The sequence below is a fragment of the Triturus cristatus genome, chromosome 3_1, assembly GCF_964204655.1.
Source record: "Triturus cristatus chromosome 3_1, aTriCri1.1, whole genome shotgun sequence".
NCBI lineage: Eukaryota > Metazoa > Chordata > Amphibia > Caudata > Salamandridae > Triturus > Triturus cristatus.
This window is the reverse complement of record NC_140583.1, coordinates 204,551,667-204,564,993: the sequence shown is the minus strand read 5'-3', so window position 1 is coordinate 204,564,993 and position 13,327 is coordinate 204,551,667. Positions and strand designations below refer to the sequence as shown.

General features: G+C 49.0%; 1 protein-coding gene across 7 annotated transcripts in view; it reads right to left on the bottom strand.

The window, feature by feature from the left end:
* The window catches only part of TLN2 (talin 2), a 1,262,084-nt gene that overhangs the window by 275,112 nt on the left and 973,645 nt on the right, over positions 1–13,327 (bottom strand). For all 7 annotated transcript variants that reach the window (XM_085643650.1, XM_085643649.1, XM_085643651.1 and 4 more), the window contains 4 exons: positions 11,929–12,072; positions 8,814–8,975; positions 1,423–1,563; positions 399–580 (listed from right to left, as the gene is read on the bottom strand). In XM_085643650.1, coding sequence (XP_085499776.1) covers positions 399–580; positions 1,423–1,563; positions 8,814–8,975; positions 11,929–12,072 — 629 coding nt within the window. The remainder of the gene's footprint in view (positions 1–398; positions 581–1,422; positions 1,564–8,813; positions 8,976–11,928; positions 12,073–13,327) is intronic.

Sequence of the window (13,327 nt, the reverse complement as noted above, 5' to 3'; positions counted from 1 at the left end):
TGTCTTCACTGGAGCGTTCAACATTCCAAAGTTCTAATAAGGGATGGATGACCCTTAGTATAGTGGAATGCTTAACTGTCTAATTTGTACATAGCAGGCCACGTAAGAGCTTGTATTGCTTCTTTTGATCAGTCCCCTTGTTTAGTTAAAGGATAAAAGGTAAACTCATATTTGTATTTGTTCTGTATTAAGTAATGGCAAAACCTGTTTAAATGCTTGGTTTCTTTATGTATATAATTTCTATAAATATTGAAAACGTAAATGCTAAAAACAAAAATAATACAGGTGAGGGTACGAATTTCATACATCTCATACCGATATACAAATCTACACTACTATTTTACATAATCTAAAAACGTTTCACACTTCTATAAAAAGTCCATGCACAAGGCACTTACCGAATAGAAGTTATAAGACTCTTTATGGAATCGGAAACAACACGGGAGTGGCCGGCTAGGACAGACCAGGTAGGTGGATCCTTTGGGTTGATGGCCAAGGAACGAGCAGTTTTGATGAGGGAGGCGGAACCTTCCAGCATTGTCCTGGCAGAGACCAAAATAGGCTCCTGGGCTCGAGCTCCCTGAAAAAGAGGGAACTCTTCACATTTTTTATAAACGGAAACACAAATATATTTCAATATCATTTTGTATCTAGCACTAACTATTCTTTGTGCATCAATCATGAGAAACCCGTTAGGAAGATGTCAAAGAGATTGAGTGTACTTGTCTCCATCCAAAAGCATTTCCTAATTTCTTAGCACATTTCTTCCCTTATATTCCACTTCTATGCAAATCAGTCAAGCCTTGCTACTGCAGACAGGGATAACCGCCTGTAATCTCACAAAGAAGTTGAAAAATGAATAAATGATTCTCACAAAGTAGTTGAAGAAGGAATAATTGATTAGCTGAGGGCTCGTAACCGCCTGTAATTTCGCAAAGAAGTTGAAAAATGAATAAATGATTCTCACAAAGTAGTTGAAGAAGGAATAATTGATTAGCTGAGGGCTCGAAAACCGGTGACTTTCTCTCTTCACATGCAAGTGATACCCAAAACCCAGACACCAAACCTCATCAATCCCTTCGGCCAGACGAATGATCATTGAACTAAAGATCATTTCTTTGCCCCCTTACTGTAAGCGAGAAGCCACTGACAAAAACGATATTGTAATGAGACATGCTTTCTGTAATACATAGCCTGAGTGTAATTGGAAAACAAAACCTTTGGTTCTGGAAAACACTTCTCAAAGGTGATGTGGGTACTATAGAAGCCAAGTATAGATGTTATTCATAAGATACAGTCCTGAACTTCATCCAAGCAGGGCAATTTCTGATGAAAATATTTTCACTCAATTCATTGAGAAAAGCTTTCTATGTGTATCTAACAACCACAAACCCAGGGTACATGGAGAACTCTCTTCCTTACCTCATTGCTGATCTGAGCTGGAATGCTGACAAACTCTGGGTTGGAAGCAAAAGCAGTGAGGTTCTCGACTGCCTCAATCAAAGGCTCAGTTGCAGTCCGACACTTTGACCGATTTTCCTCTGAGAAATCTCCATCAAGGGTCTACAAGGACAAGATGAGTTAAAGAAAAGAAAAGCTTTATGGAATTGCCAGGTACATTATCTGGCTCTAAAGAACTGCTAGTTTGCCCTGAGGCAAAGATAAGAAACAGGCCTGACAAACATGGTAAGACATTTTGACTACACTAACCTACTTCTAACGCATGTCTCCATACAATGAAATCACTATGTACAAGTACAATCCGGTTGGATCAACAGTGGGAAGGCAGGAGTGAAATAATACTTGACTTAGGAATTTAACTTTCTGTAACTCCTTTTGCACAGTGATGGCTGAGCGCACACACAACAATGCTCTGGTGGGCAATGTCAAGGGGGAAATTAAGCTGATGGGCTTTGGTGTAGTTCTGTGTAATTTTTGGTCATGGTTTACTGTAGCTGGGTTTTGTGTTAACATGCGGATCATGTATGTTCAAGTTTCTATAGCTGCAGGACTGGCTAATGATGAGGTGACCTTAAGATACCACTCTAATACTCTACCTAAAGTTAATTAAGTAGACCTGTATTCAGAGGGGTGGCTTGTTGGGTGTTCTGGGCAAATGGTGGAGTGCTCTCTAGGTTGTTCCCATGGGCCCCCATCAAAGGTATGCCTGGGCATAAATGCTATCTAGATGCATGGAGAAAAGACTAGATGCAATCATGCAAAGCACTGAGATACAACAGTCTCCAAGCAGAGCTCCAAATAAAAACAGGCTTGCAGTGTTAACGTTACAAATGGGCAGTAGCCCACAAGACCTGAGAGAGGTTACTGTTACAGTAGTCATGGCCAAGAGAAATCACAAATGCTTCCTTAACGCACAAGTTACTACTTGTGTAACGATATATCTGTAAGAGACATTAGTTAGTGATAGATTCCTTACCTTAGAATATTCCCCAGGCGTCAGTCTATATCCGGAAAGTTTTCTGCTTAGCAGTACCCCTGCACGCCAGTAGGTGGCGCAGTGCGGCTCCGCGCCCGTCACTGGCGTCATGCGCGCCGGGATGACGTCACGGAGGCTACATAGGCGCCACCCATGCGTGCTGACGTCAGTTCTGTACACAACTGTCCGCGTCGAAACTCAGAGCCATGCAAGAAACCGACCTCTGGTGCATAAAACTAGGGCCCTAAAAGGGGGTGACCTTAACCCTAGTAATCAGTTCGCAGAACGGGGAGGATGGGTGGGACGGTAAGGAATCTATCACTAACTAATGTCTCTTACAGATATATCGTTACACAAGTAGTAACTTGTGGATCTGAAAGAGACATGTTAGTGATAGATTCCTTACCTTAGAATAGATACCCCAGCAATACCAACCCCGGTGGTGGGTCTGCGAACAAGATTACACCCGAAAGTCACGGAGCACAGAACGGCCAAAGAAGCCATCTCTCCGGACCTGACTGTCAAGGCAGTAGTGCTTGGTAAACGTGTGCAGCGAGGCCCACATAGATGCCTGACAAATATCCTGCAAGGGGACACCGCGTCCCAAGGCAGTAGTGGCTGCAGTTGCCCGGGTCGAATGGGCAAGCAGTCCCACAGGAGGCTCCTTCTTGGCCAATGAGTAACAAGCTTTGATGCACAGAACGACCCACCGGGTGATGGTCCTTTTGTGCACCGCCCGACCTCTTTTGGCGCCCACGTAGCCAACAAAGAGCTGATCATCCACCTGGAACAGCTGTGTACAATGCAGATAGAATGCGAGCGCACGTTTTGGGACCAGACGGTGGAGCCCCTCCTCTTCCCTTGAAGGATGCGGAGGCAGAAAAAAGGTGGGCAAAGTGATGGTCTGCCCGATGTGGTAGGGCGTGACAACCTTTGGCAAGAAAGAAGGACGTGTCCTCAGAACCACCTTGTCCGGATGAACAGAAAGGAAAGGAGGTTTGGAAGAAAGAGCCTGGAGCTTACTCACTCTCCTGGCAGTGGTGATAGCTACCAGGAAAGCCGGCTTGAGAGTAAGAAGACGTAAGGGACAGTTATGAAGGGGCTCAAAGGGAGTGCACATCAGAAAAGTCAGGACAAGATTCAAGTCCCACTGAGGGCATTATGAAGGGCACAGGTGGCAACGTATGCGTAATGCCCTTAAGAAAACGGTTAACATCCGGGGACTTAAAAAGAGAAGGCTGATCTGGAAGCCGTAGAAAGGCAGAGATGGCCGAAAGATAACCCTTAACAGTGCCCAGAGCAGAGCCCTGCTGGGCCAAAGAGAGAAGGAACAGAAGAACCTCAGAACGAGGGGCAGAAAGGGGATCCACAGTCTTAACTGTGCACCATGCCACAAATCTGTTCCACCTACAGGCGTACACCGTTTTAGTGGAGGGACGCCTGGTTACCAGGATGACATCACAGACTTCGGGAGGAAGATCGAAAGGTGTCAACTGTCGCTGCTTAATCTCCAAGCATGGAGGTGGAGGCTGGACAGGTTCAGGTGGAGGACCATCCCCTGCTGCTGTGACAGAAGATCCTCTCGAAGAGGCAGACGGATCGGGGGATCGATGCTCATACTGAGTAGCTCGGGATACCATACTCTTCGAGCCCAGTCCGGAGCCACAAGAATAACTTGGGCCCGGTTGCGCCTGATCTTCTTCAGCACTCTGGGCAGAAGTGGTATAGGCGGAAAGGCGTGCAACAGACCGCAGCGTCACTCGAGACAAAAAGCGTCTCCGAGCGAGTGCCGCCTTGGAAATTCCAACGGGCAGAACTGATGACATCGCGCGTTCTCTTCGGTGGCGAACAGATCTAACCAAGGCTCTCCCCATCGCAGAAAGAGACCTTGCGCCACGTGCAAGTTCAGTCCCACTCGTGATCCACCATGCACTGGTGGCTGAGTTCGTCCGCCCTGGCGTTCAGAGAACCTGCCAGGTGTTGAACCACCAAGGTAATGCCTTGATGTCCCAGCCATGTCCACAGGCGCAGAGCCGCCTGACATAGGGTCCACGACCCAACCCCGCCCTGTTTGTTGCAATACCACATGGCGGGGGTGAGGTCCGTGAACACCTGCACTACACTTCCCCGGACAGAGGGAAGGAATGCCTTCAGTGCAAGCCGGTTCGTTTGCAGCTCCAGAAGGTTGATATAGAGCAGGGACTCCGCCGGAGACCAGAGGACTCTGATATCCACCTCACGCATGTGGCCTCCCCAACCCAGGAGGGACGCATCCGTCACTACTGTGTGCTCTGGTTGGGGAAGGGAGAGGGATCTGCCATTGACCCAATCGCGATTCATGAGCCACCACTGCAATTGTCGTGCAGTGCCCTCCGAGATCTGGACATGTTCGGACAGGTTGCCCGGATGCTGTGCCCACTGGAACTTCAGGTCCCACTGCAGAGCCCGCATATGCCATCTGGCATGCGGCACCTGCAGGAGGCCATCAGGCCCAGAAGCCGGAGGGTCATCCTGACTGAAACCCGGGATAGAGGCTGAAAGAGCAGAACTATAGCCTGAATATCCCGGACTCGCTGTTCGGGAGGATAAACCTGAAACAGCGTCGAATCCAGAACCACTCCGGTGAAAGGGAGCTTCTGAGAGGGACTCAGGTGGGAGACAACTGCCTGGGGCGAACCCGCCTTCAACAGCCAGTCGTCGAGGTAGGGGAAGACTGACACCCTGACCTGCGCAGATGAGCTGCGACCACCGCCATCACTTTCGAGAACACCCGAGGTGCGCTGGTAAGGCCGAAGGGGAGCACGGCCAACTGAAAATGCTCCTGGCCTACTGTGAACCGCAGGTAACGCCGGTGGGTCGGCAGGACGGGAATGTGAAAATAAGCGTCCTGCAAGTCCAATGCTACCATCCAGTCTCCAGGGTCCAGGGTCCAGGGCAGACAGGATCTGAGCCAGAGTCAGCATCTTGAACTTCTCCTTCCGGAGGAAGCGATTGACGTCCCGGAGGTCAAAGATGGGGCACAGGTCTCCCTTGTCCTTCTTGGGGACCAGAAAGAAGTGAGAATAGCAACCACTCCCAGTTCCTGATCGGGAACGTACTCGATGGCCCCCTTGGCCAGGAGGGCCGTGACTTCCAGACGGAGAAGAGCCAAATGATCCCCCGACATGCGGTGGTACTGAGGTGGCATGGCTGGAGGGGAGGACAGAAAAGAGAGCGAATAACATTGGCAGATTAGCTGCAGCGCCCACTTGTCCGAAGTGATACCGTGCCAGTGGTGGAAGTGGTGACGGACCCTGCTTCCAACCGGTGTGGGGTGCCCCCTGAAGCACGGATTAGGAAGGCTTGGAGGTGAAAGCAGCGGGTGCGGAGGTGGACTGCCCCGCCTGCTGGTGACCAGACCCGCCCCAGCGGAAGCCACGCCCGCGGCCACGCTGAGGCAGGTTCTGCACAGGCTTTGCGGAGGAGCGCGACTGGGCGCCTTTACCCTGGCCACGAAAGGAACAAAACCCAGGCGTGGCAGGGCTCTTAGCGGAAAGACCCAAAGACTTAGCCGTGGCCCGTGAGTCCTTAAAGCGCTCCAGGGCACTGTCCGCCTTGTCGCCAACGAGGCGAGAGCCATCCAAAGGGCATGTCCATGAGCTAAGTCTCGGACATCAAGCGAGAACCCGGTAGACCGCAACCAGGCATGACGCCGCAACGCCACAGTCGTGGAAATCGCCCTGCCCAAGGAATCAGCCGTGTCCAGACCACACCTGATGACAAACTTCGCCGCATCCTTGCCCTCCACAATCGCTTGGGAAAAGAAGGCCTGGACCTCTTCAGAACACTGAGGCAGGACCTCTGCTACCATATCCCACACGGTGTGGGAGTAACCGCCCAACAAGCAGGTGGTATTAACCGACCGCAATCCCAAGCTGGCCGAGAAGAACCTCTTGCCATATTGGTACAGCTTCTTAGAGTCCTTATCCGGCGGAGCCGTGGGAAAGGCCCTCTGCGATGTCGAGGCCTGAATGACCAGGCTCTCAGGCGTGGGGTGAGTGGTCAAGAAGGCAGGGTCACCAGGTGCAAGGCGATGACGCCTAGCAACGTTCTTATCCACCGGTGCCCCCGAAGCCGGCCGCAACCAAGTGCCCAAGAGGACTTCGGTAACGGCCTCCTTGAAAGGGAGCAGCGGTTCCGACAACGTAGATGCCGTCTGGAGCTCCTCCATAAGGAGGTTGGCCTTTAGGGCCACCGTAGGGAGGTCGAGATGGAGAGCCTCCGCAGCTCGACTCAGCACCGTAGTGTAGGCAGAGCCCTCCTCCAAAGTAGGTGGAGGGAAGGCAAACCCCGGGTCAGAAGACACATCAAGTTCACCCGCATCTTGAAGGCCATCCACCCAATCCTGCTCGGAGTCACACTGCCACGCAAGGGGGTCCATGGAGCCGTCCCAGTCCTCATCCGGCTCCCGGTTAGAAGGAGCTGGCCGCAGCGGCACCGGGAGCGGCGCCGGCCGGGGTCAACCCGGAACCGCATCCCAATGAGTATCCCAGGTTGGAACTAAATGGTCTGAGAACCGGGGCAGGGGTGAGATAAACGGCACCCAGTGTGGCGCCTGTGGCGGAGCCAAGGGCGGGGCCGGAGCCAGCGGTGCTGCACCTTGGGGCGCCGGGGCCGGAGCCACGGGCACTGGATCCAGTGGCTCCGGCACCGGAGGCGGTGCCGCCGGGTCAACAGGATCTGGACACGGGACCGCGGGGTCCGCCGGCGGGAGCCCGAGGCCTAAACGGACGGTCCATGGCAGCAAGAAACCGACGGACCCGGGATTAGCGGGTAGGCCGCGGAACTCCCAGGCTCCGGAGGAGCCACAGTGGCGGAGCCCCTGTACCCCTCGTCCGCCTCTGGGGAGCGACTAGGGGACGTCGGAGAACGAATACGCTTCTTCGACTTCTTCTTATGGTGTCGCTTACCGGAATCTGAAGGTGAAGACTTAAGAGTCCGTGGAGCGACGACTCCGGTCCCGCGAGCGGTCCCGTGAACGGCCCCTAGACTCGGAGCGGCGGTGAGAGGAGTGCCGGACCTCCAGCAACTTCTGGCGCCGCTCACGCAAGGCCTTCGGGGCCATGGCACGGCAGTCCCGACAATCCCGGGAGTCATGGGCGGTCTCCAGGCAGTAGAGGCAGACATCATGTGGGTCCGCCACCGACATTACGGCGGCACGACCCACAAGTCTCAAAGCCGGGCATCCCTACGTGCACCTAGAGAAGGAGACAAAAGTCTCAAAAAAGTGGTCAAAAATTGACCGGGGTACGTGCTCAATCCAGATCTGCGCTTTCGGCACGGAAAATGAAAGAACTGACGTCAGCGCGCATGGGTGGTGCCTAGGTAGCTTCTGTGTCGTCCTCCTGGCGCGCACGACGCCAGTGACGGGCGCGGAGGCGCACGGCGCCACCAACTGGCGTGCAGGGGTACTGCTAAGCAGAAAACTTTCCGGATCCAGACTGACGCCTGGGGAATATTCTAAGGTAAGGAATCTATCACTAACGTGTCTCTTTCAGATTTTTTATGACAGGGATGGCACTATGGCCATACCCAATGACAGCTCTGTTGGGGAATATGCAAGATAGCTTTGACACTGCGTAAGTATACAGCTACCACATTACTTTTAGAGAAGAGAAGAAGAGATGTGTGGCAATGGGTTGGTGAAGAGGTACTAGCAAAAAAGATCCAAGACTTCCTGAAAGACTTGACTGCTTCCAATTACGTTGATTGGCACCTATGTTTCCTTTCTCCCACAGGCAGTTAGACTAAAGAGCATTTGGGTTCCTTTATAAACATGCATAGTGAACCCAGATGCGGCCTCTTCTGTACAGGATATCAATGTGTAGCAAATATAGCAAAGGCACTGTACTCAATTCCTTGTTGAGGACTGACAATGAAAGCACAGGGCAGATGGTATCCAATATATTTACCTTATTAGTTAGTATGTGAGTTTCTGTTATGAACTCAAATAAATTATCTGCACTCAGTTCTTCAGGCTTAACCACCATCCAGATGTACCAAAACACTGTTAGGTACTGATATGAAGAAATGTGTAAATTCTTGCATGATAATATATCTTTACTACATAAAATGAATAAAAATACATTAAACATGCTTTTAAGGTGGGAAACGACTTTAAAAAGAACGGACTACCTAGGGGCTCATTTTGAGCTCAGCAGGACATATGCTGAAGAAGTCTTTAACGTGCCTGTAGCATCTGTTAACAGCTGGAGATAGTAAACATAAGACTGGTAAAAAGGGTAATAAAATGGAAAACATCTGGGAAACACTCATGAATGTGACTTGACATCAGCCCTCCAACAACGTGCTGCAGTTTCTACAGATGAATTATTACCTTGATGGTTTTCACTAGATTGGCGGTGCTGTTTGCAACTTCCTTGGCAGACTGCACAAAGTGTCTCTTGGCTACCGGGTTGGCTGTCTTTGAGGATGCTATTCTGCAGGCGTTACACAGGGCGGAGGTGTGCTTGGCAACTATCGTAGCTGCTGACAAAACCTACAAAATAAGTCAAATAATGCAATCAATGAGAGCTGTGAGTGCTTTGGGAAGGCCACCAGTGGGGTTTCAGAAAATAAAGAGGATTAAATATTAGGCAAAAAGAAGGAGCAGTGAAGGAAGAAGCAGGATTGGTACAAGGTATGAGAGCAGAAGAAAGCAGCAAGAGTGGAGCTTGCAGGAATTAAACATGCAGGATGAAGGTATACAACATGTATGAGAAAATGGAACACCAGAGAGTGGAGAAAGGTAGCAAAACGCATGGAAGTTGCAGCAAAGTGCCTTGCAGGATGAGAAGATTCAGTGTTGAAAGACATGGACAGTGAAGCATCGAAAAAGTTGGAGAAAACTGAGGATAGAGACAGCAGAGCGTGGAGGGGAGACATAGGGATTTTGACTGGGTCTATTGACACTTGAATGAGTGGAAAATTATACTAAAAGCTGTGACAGTGAGACTAAGGGACTTGTGGCTTTGGGTTGGACACAGTGAGGCTTAAAGGAAGGGAGATTTAAAGAAAAGGACAATAAGATCTGGAAATGGGGTTTATGTTGGGGGCTAGAAGTTCAGAGCTCTGAAATGTCCCAGTTTCATGCGTGAGTAACTCATCCTGTCAAGATTTCGCCTTTACATTCCTGGAAATGTAGTCCTAATTTTATACTCGTATCAATAAGACTACGAATTCCAAAATGCAAAGGAACAGAGGAAAAGGTCTGAACTATATGAACTATTCTCTTTTGGAATTTTAACACTTGAGAGCTCGGTGGGTCAGGAAAGATCTGAAGCAAGACAGTGATATTTGGTGGGGGAAACAGTGAAACTTCGAAGAATCATGGGTTGGTGGTACTTAACAGAGTCAAAAGGGTTTAGAGGATTAGGAACATACAGTTTGGGACTCTGGGTACAACATACTCGTTTGGTCAAAAAAATAAATGGATATAGGAAAGGGTACAGAAACACTAAGATTGGAGGACAGTGGTCTTAGAAAAAGGGGTTTTGTATGTAGTATTTGTCGACTTGCGGGCGGCTTTTGATCTAGTTCCGCGTGGCAAGCTGTGGCGGGTGCTGGAGGGGCTGGGGATGGCCCCAGAATTGTTGGCATTGGTCGTCCGCTTGCATGAGGATAATTTTTGCCCGGGTTCGGTGGGGACGACAGGGGGAGGTTACGGATGCCTTCCCCGTAGAGCGGGGAGTGCGGCAGGGTTATGTCTTGGCACCGACCCTGTTCTCGCTCTTCGTAAACAGGGTGGCTGATTTCCTCTCCCAGGTCCCCTCGGATGCTCCGGCTATGGCTGGCGTTCGCGTTCCAGTCCTCATGTTCGCGGACGACACATTGCTGACCTCAAAAACACCGAGTGGCCTCCAGCTTACCCTCCGAAGCTTTGAAGAGTTTTGCTTATTACGTGGACTGGAAATAAATGTTGCCAAGACCAAGTTTATGGTCCTTAATGGACCTAAACCTTGTAAGCTTTATAAATCCTTTAAAGGAGCAATCCTTATGAATGGATCTCCACTAGAGCAGGTCGATGCATTTACTTATTTGGGAGTCACGCTACAGAAGAATATGTGTTGGAAAAGTCAAATAGATCTGTCAATACTGAAGTTCCAACAACAGGCAGGCTTCCTTTTAAAAAGATTTAAAACCTCAGAGACCCAACCAATTAGCCCATTCCTCGAGATCTACGCGATGAAGATCCGTAGCTCGTCTCTATATGGGTCTGAGCTATGGGGGTATGGCAAAAATCTAAAACGCCTGACTGCCGTGGAAAATGAGTTTATCCGGAAAGTCGTTGGTGTCCCGCAAAGTACCCCCTTGTTACCTCTTTTTTGGGACCTCGGTTTGAAAACTCTACAAGATACAGCTTATTTGCGCCCATTGCTGTATTGGCGTAGGGTATGGACTACTGAGGAGCTCAAGCATTATGCTTTGGGTTTGAAGGAAATTATGGAAAAAGACTCCTTTCATAAGATAGATTGGCTGAGGTCTATAAGATTGCTACTGGACAGATTGGGATTGAGGGACCTTTGGGATGATCCCCAAAATGCAGTTTTCCCCTCAAAAGAAGTTGTGAAAGCCAAGTATTGGGAAATGATCTGTCTGGAATTATTTTTTAGGGGATGCTCATCCCATCTTACAGGCAGATTTTTGGAATTTAAGGCCTATCCTAAACAGGAATTGTATTGGGACTTGATTGAAATTCCTTGTGATCGCAAGCTCTACTTCCAGTTCAGGATAGGCACGCTCCCGATTCGATCATTTACATCCAAGTGGGTCGAAGGGTCCCAAGATAAATGACCAAAGTGCAGGGACAAGAACAAATCCCTGAGTCATTTTGTGTTCTTTTGTCCCCTCTATATCCTCCCACGTAAAAAATGGGTATTACCCATTTGCCGTCTAATTGGAATTCGTAGGCACGAAGAGGCTATGAGAATTTTGTGTTCGGACCCAAGCCCGACAATTGCAATAGCCATGGCAAAATACATAAAATGGGCTTGGGTAATTCGGTCAAAACAGTTTAATCCCAAAGTGACAACCGAATAGGCGCCCATTTATAATTTTTGGGTTAGGATGTTCTGTTGTCTAGATTACCTAAATCAGGGGAGGATGGCACACCGCTGTATAAATAAGAAATGTGTCAATTTTATTCCTGGATGTAAAGGCATTAGTCTATTTTATTATAAATGAAGTATAACCCTGTTCTAGGCATATATGTACAATCCTATATCGATAACTGTATTTTAACTTGTACTTATGTAAATGGTTTTTTATGTTACTTTTATGACTTAATTGTTGAATAAAGTTTTTTGACTGACACACTAAGATTATACATTGAAGAAAGAGCAAAGACAGAAAACTATAAGCAGGTGGCACTCTAAAAAGACATGACAACACGGTGGAAAGTAATACACGTTTAAACAGACACATCATCTTCCAATGTCATCTTCAAACATTACCTGTGATGGGCTACTAGCTGGGTCCACCAGATTCTGACAAGCCATCTGAATAGCTTGGTTTGCTCGGGCAAACTGGATGGGGTCCACCAACCCTTGGTGACCAGCCTGGCTGTTGGGATCAGAGATGCCAACAAGGTATGCAGCCTGAAAAAAAGGAAATGGATAGTGTAATGACATATCTACGTAAGCAAATGTGTAAGCTGTTAATGTGGTGGTTAGCTAAGAGTGCGGTGGCGGAGAACCGCCAAGACTACGCGTTCAGAGCGTACAGAGTGGTTTGCACGAACACAGTATACACTGGACTGGCAGCGCAGCAGGAGGCTCAGAATACTCTGGTTACAGTTGCAAGAACTTCGGATTACAGAGCAATGAAGAAACCAGACAGATCCTAAGAAACTACCTAGCACCTGATTCTAGATTGGAATTTCACCATTACACTGATCTTCATTCACGACAGAAACCAAATTAAACCACTAGTAAGTAGCACAATACTCTACAACACATGTCTAGTGACGCCTCATAAGCAACTATGATTTAATGAGCAATTGTTTTTTAGGAACACTTTGGTCTTTCAAACTCAAGCCAGTTTAATCACATTCTATGCACTACTTATTTGCATAGAACTCTGGTATAAGGAGCAGCACCTTACCATGCCAAAGAAATCAGTGTCCTCTGACACCAAATTTTATTAATTATGGTCTGTTTGTGGAAGGTCTCAAATACTGGGACTATTGCACAAGTTACTACTTGTGTAAAGATATATCTGTAAGAGACATTAGTTAGTGATAGATTCCTTACCTTAGAATATCCCCAGGTGTCAGACTGGATCCGTAAAGTTTTGCTAGCAGTACCCCTGCACGTCAGTAGGTGGCGCGTGCGGCTCCGTGTCCGTCGCTGGCGTCGTAAGCGTTGAGATGACGTCACGGAGACTACTTAGGCGTCGCTCATGCGCGCTGACGTCAGTTCTGTACACGACTTTCCGCGCCAGGAATGCAGAGCCATGCAAGAAACTGACCACTGGTGCCAAGAAACTAGGGCCCTGAAAGGGATGACCTTAACCCTACAAAACAGTTCTCAGAACGGGGAGGATGGGTGGGGCGGTAAGGAATCTATCACTAACTAATGTCTCGTTACACAAGTAGTAACTTGTGCATCTGAAAGAGACACGTTAGTGATAGATTCCTTACCTTAGAATAGATACCCCAGCAATAACAACCCCGGTGTTGGGTCTGCGAAGAGATTACACGAGAAAGTCACAGAGAACAGAACGGCCAAAGAAGCCTTCTCTCCGGACTTGCTTGGTAAACGTGTGCAGTGAAGCCCACGTAGCTGCCTGACAAAAGTCCTGCAAGGGGACTCCGCGTCCCAAGGCAGTAGAGGATCCCGTCGCCCTGGCGTG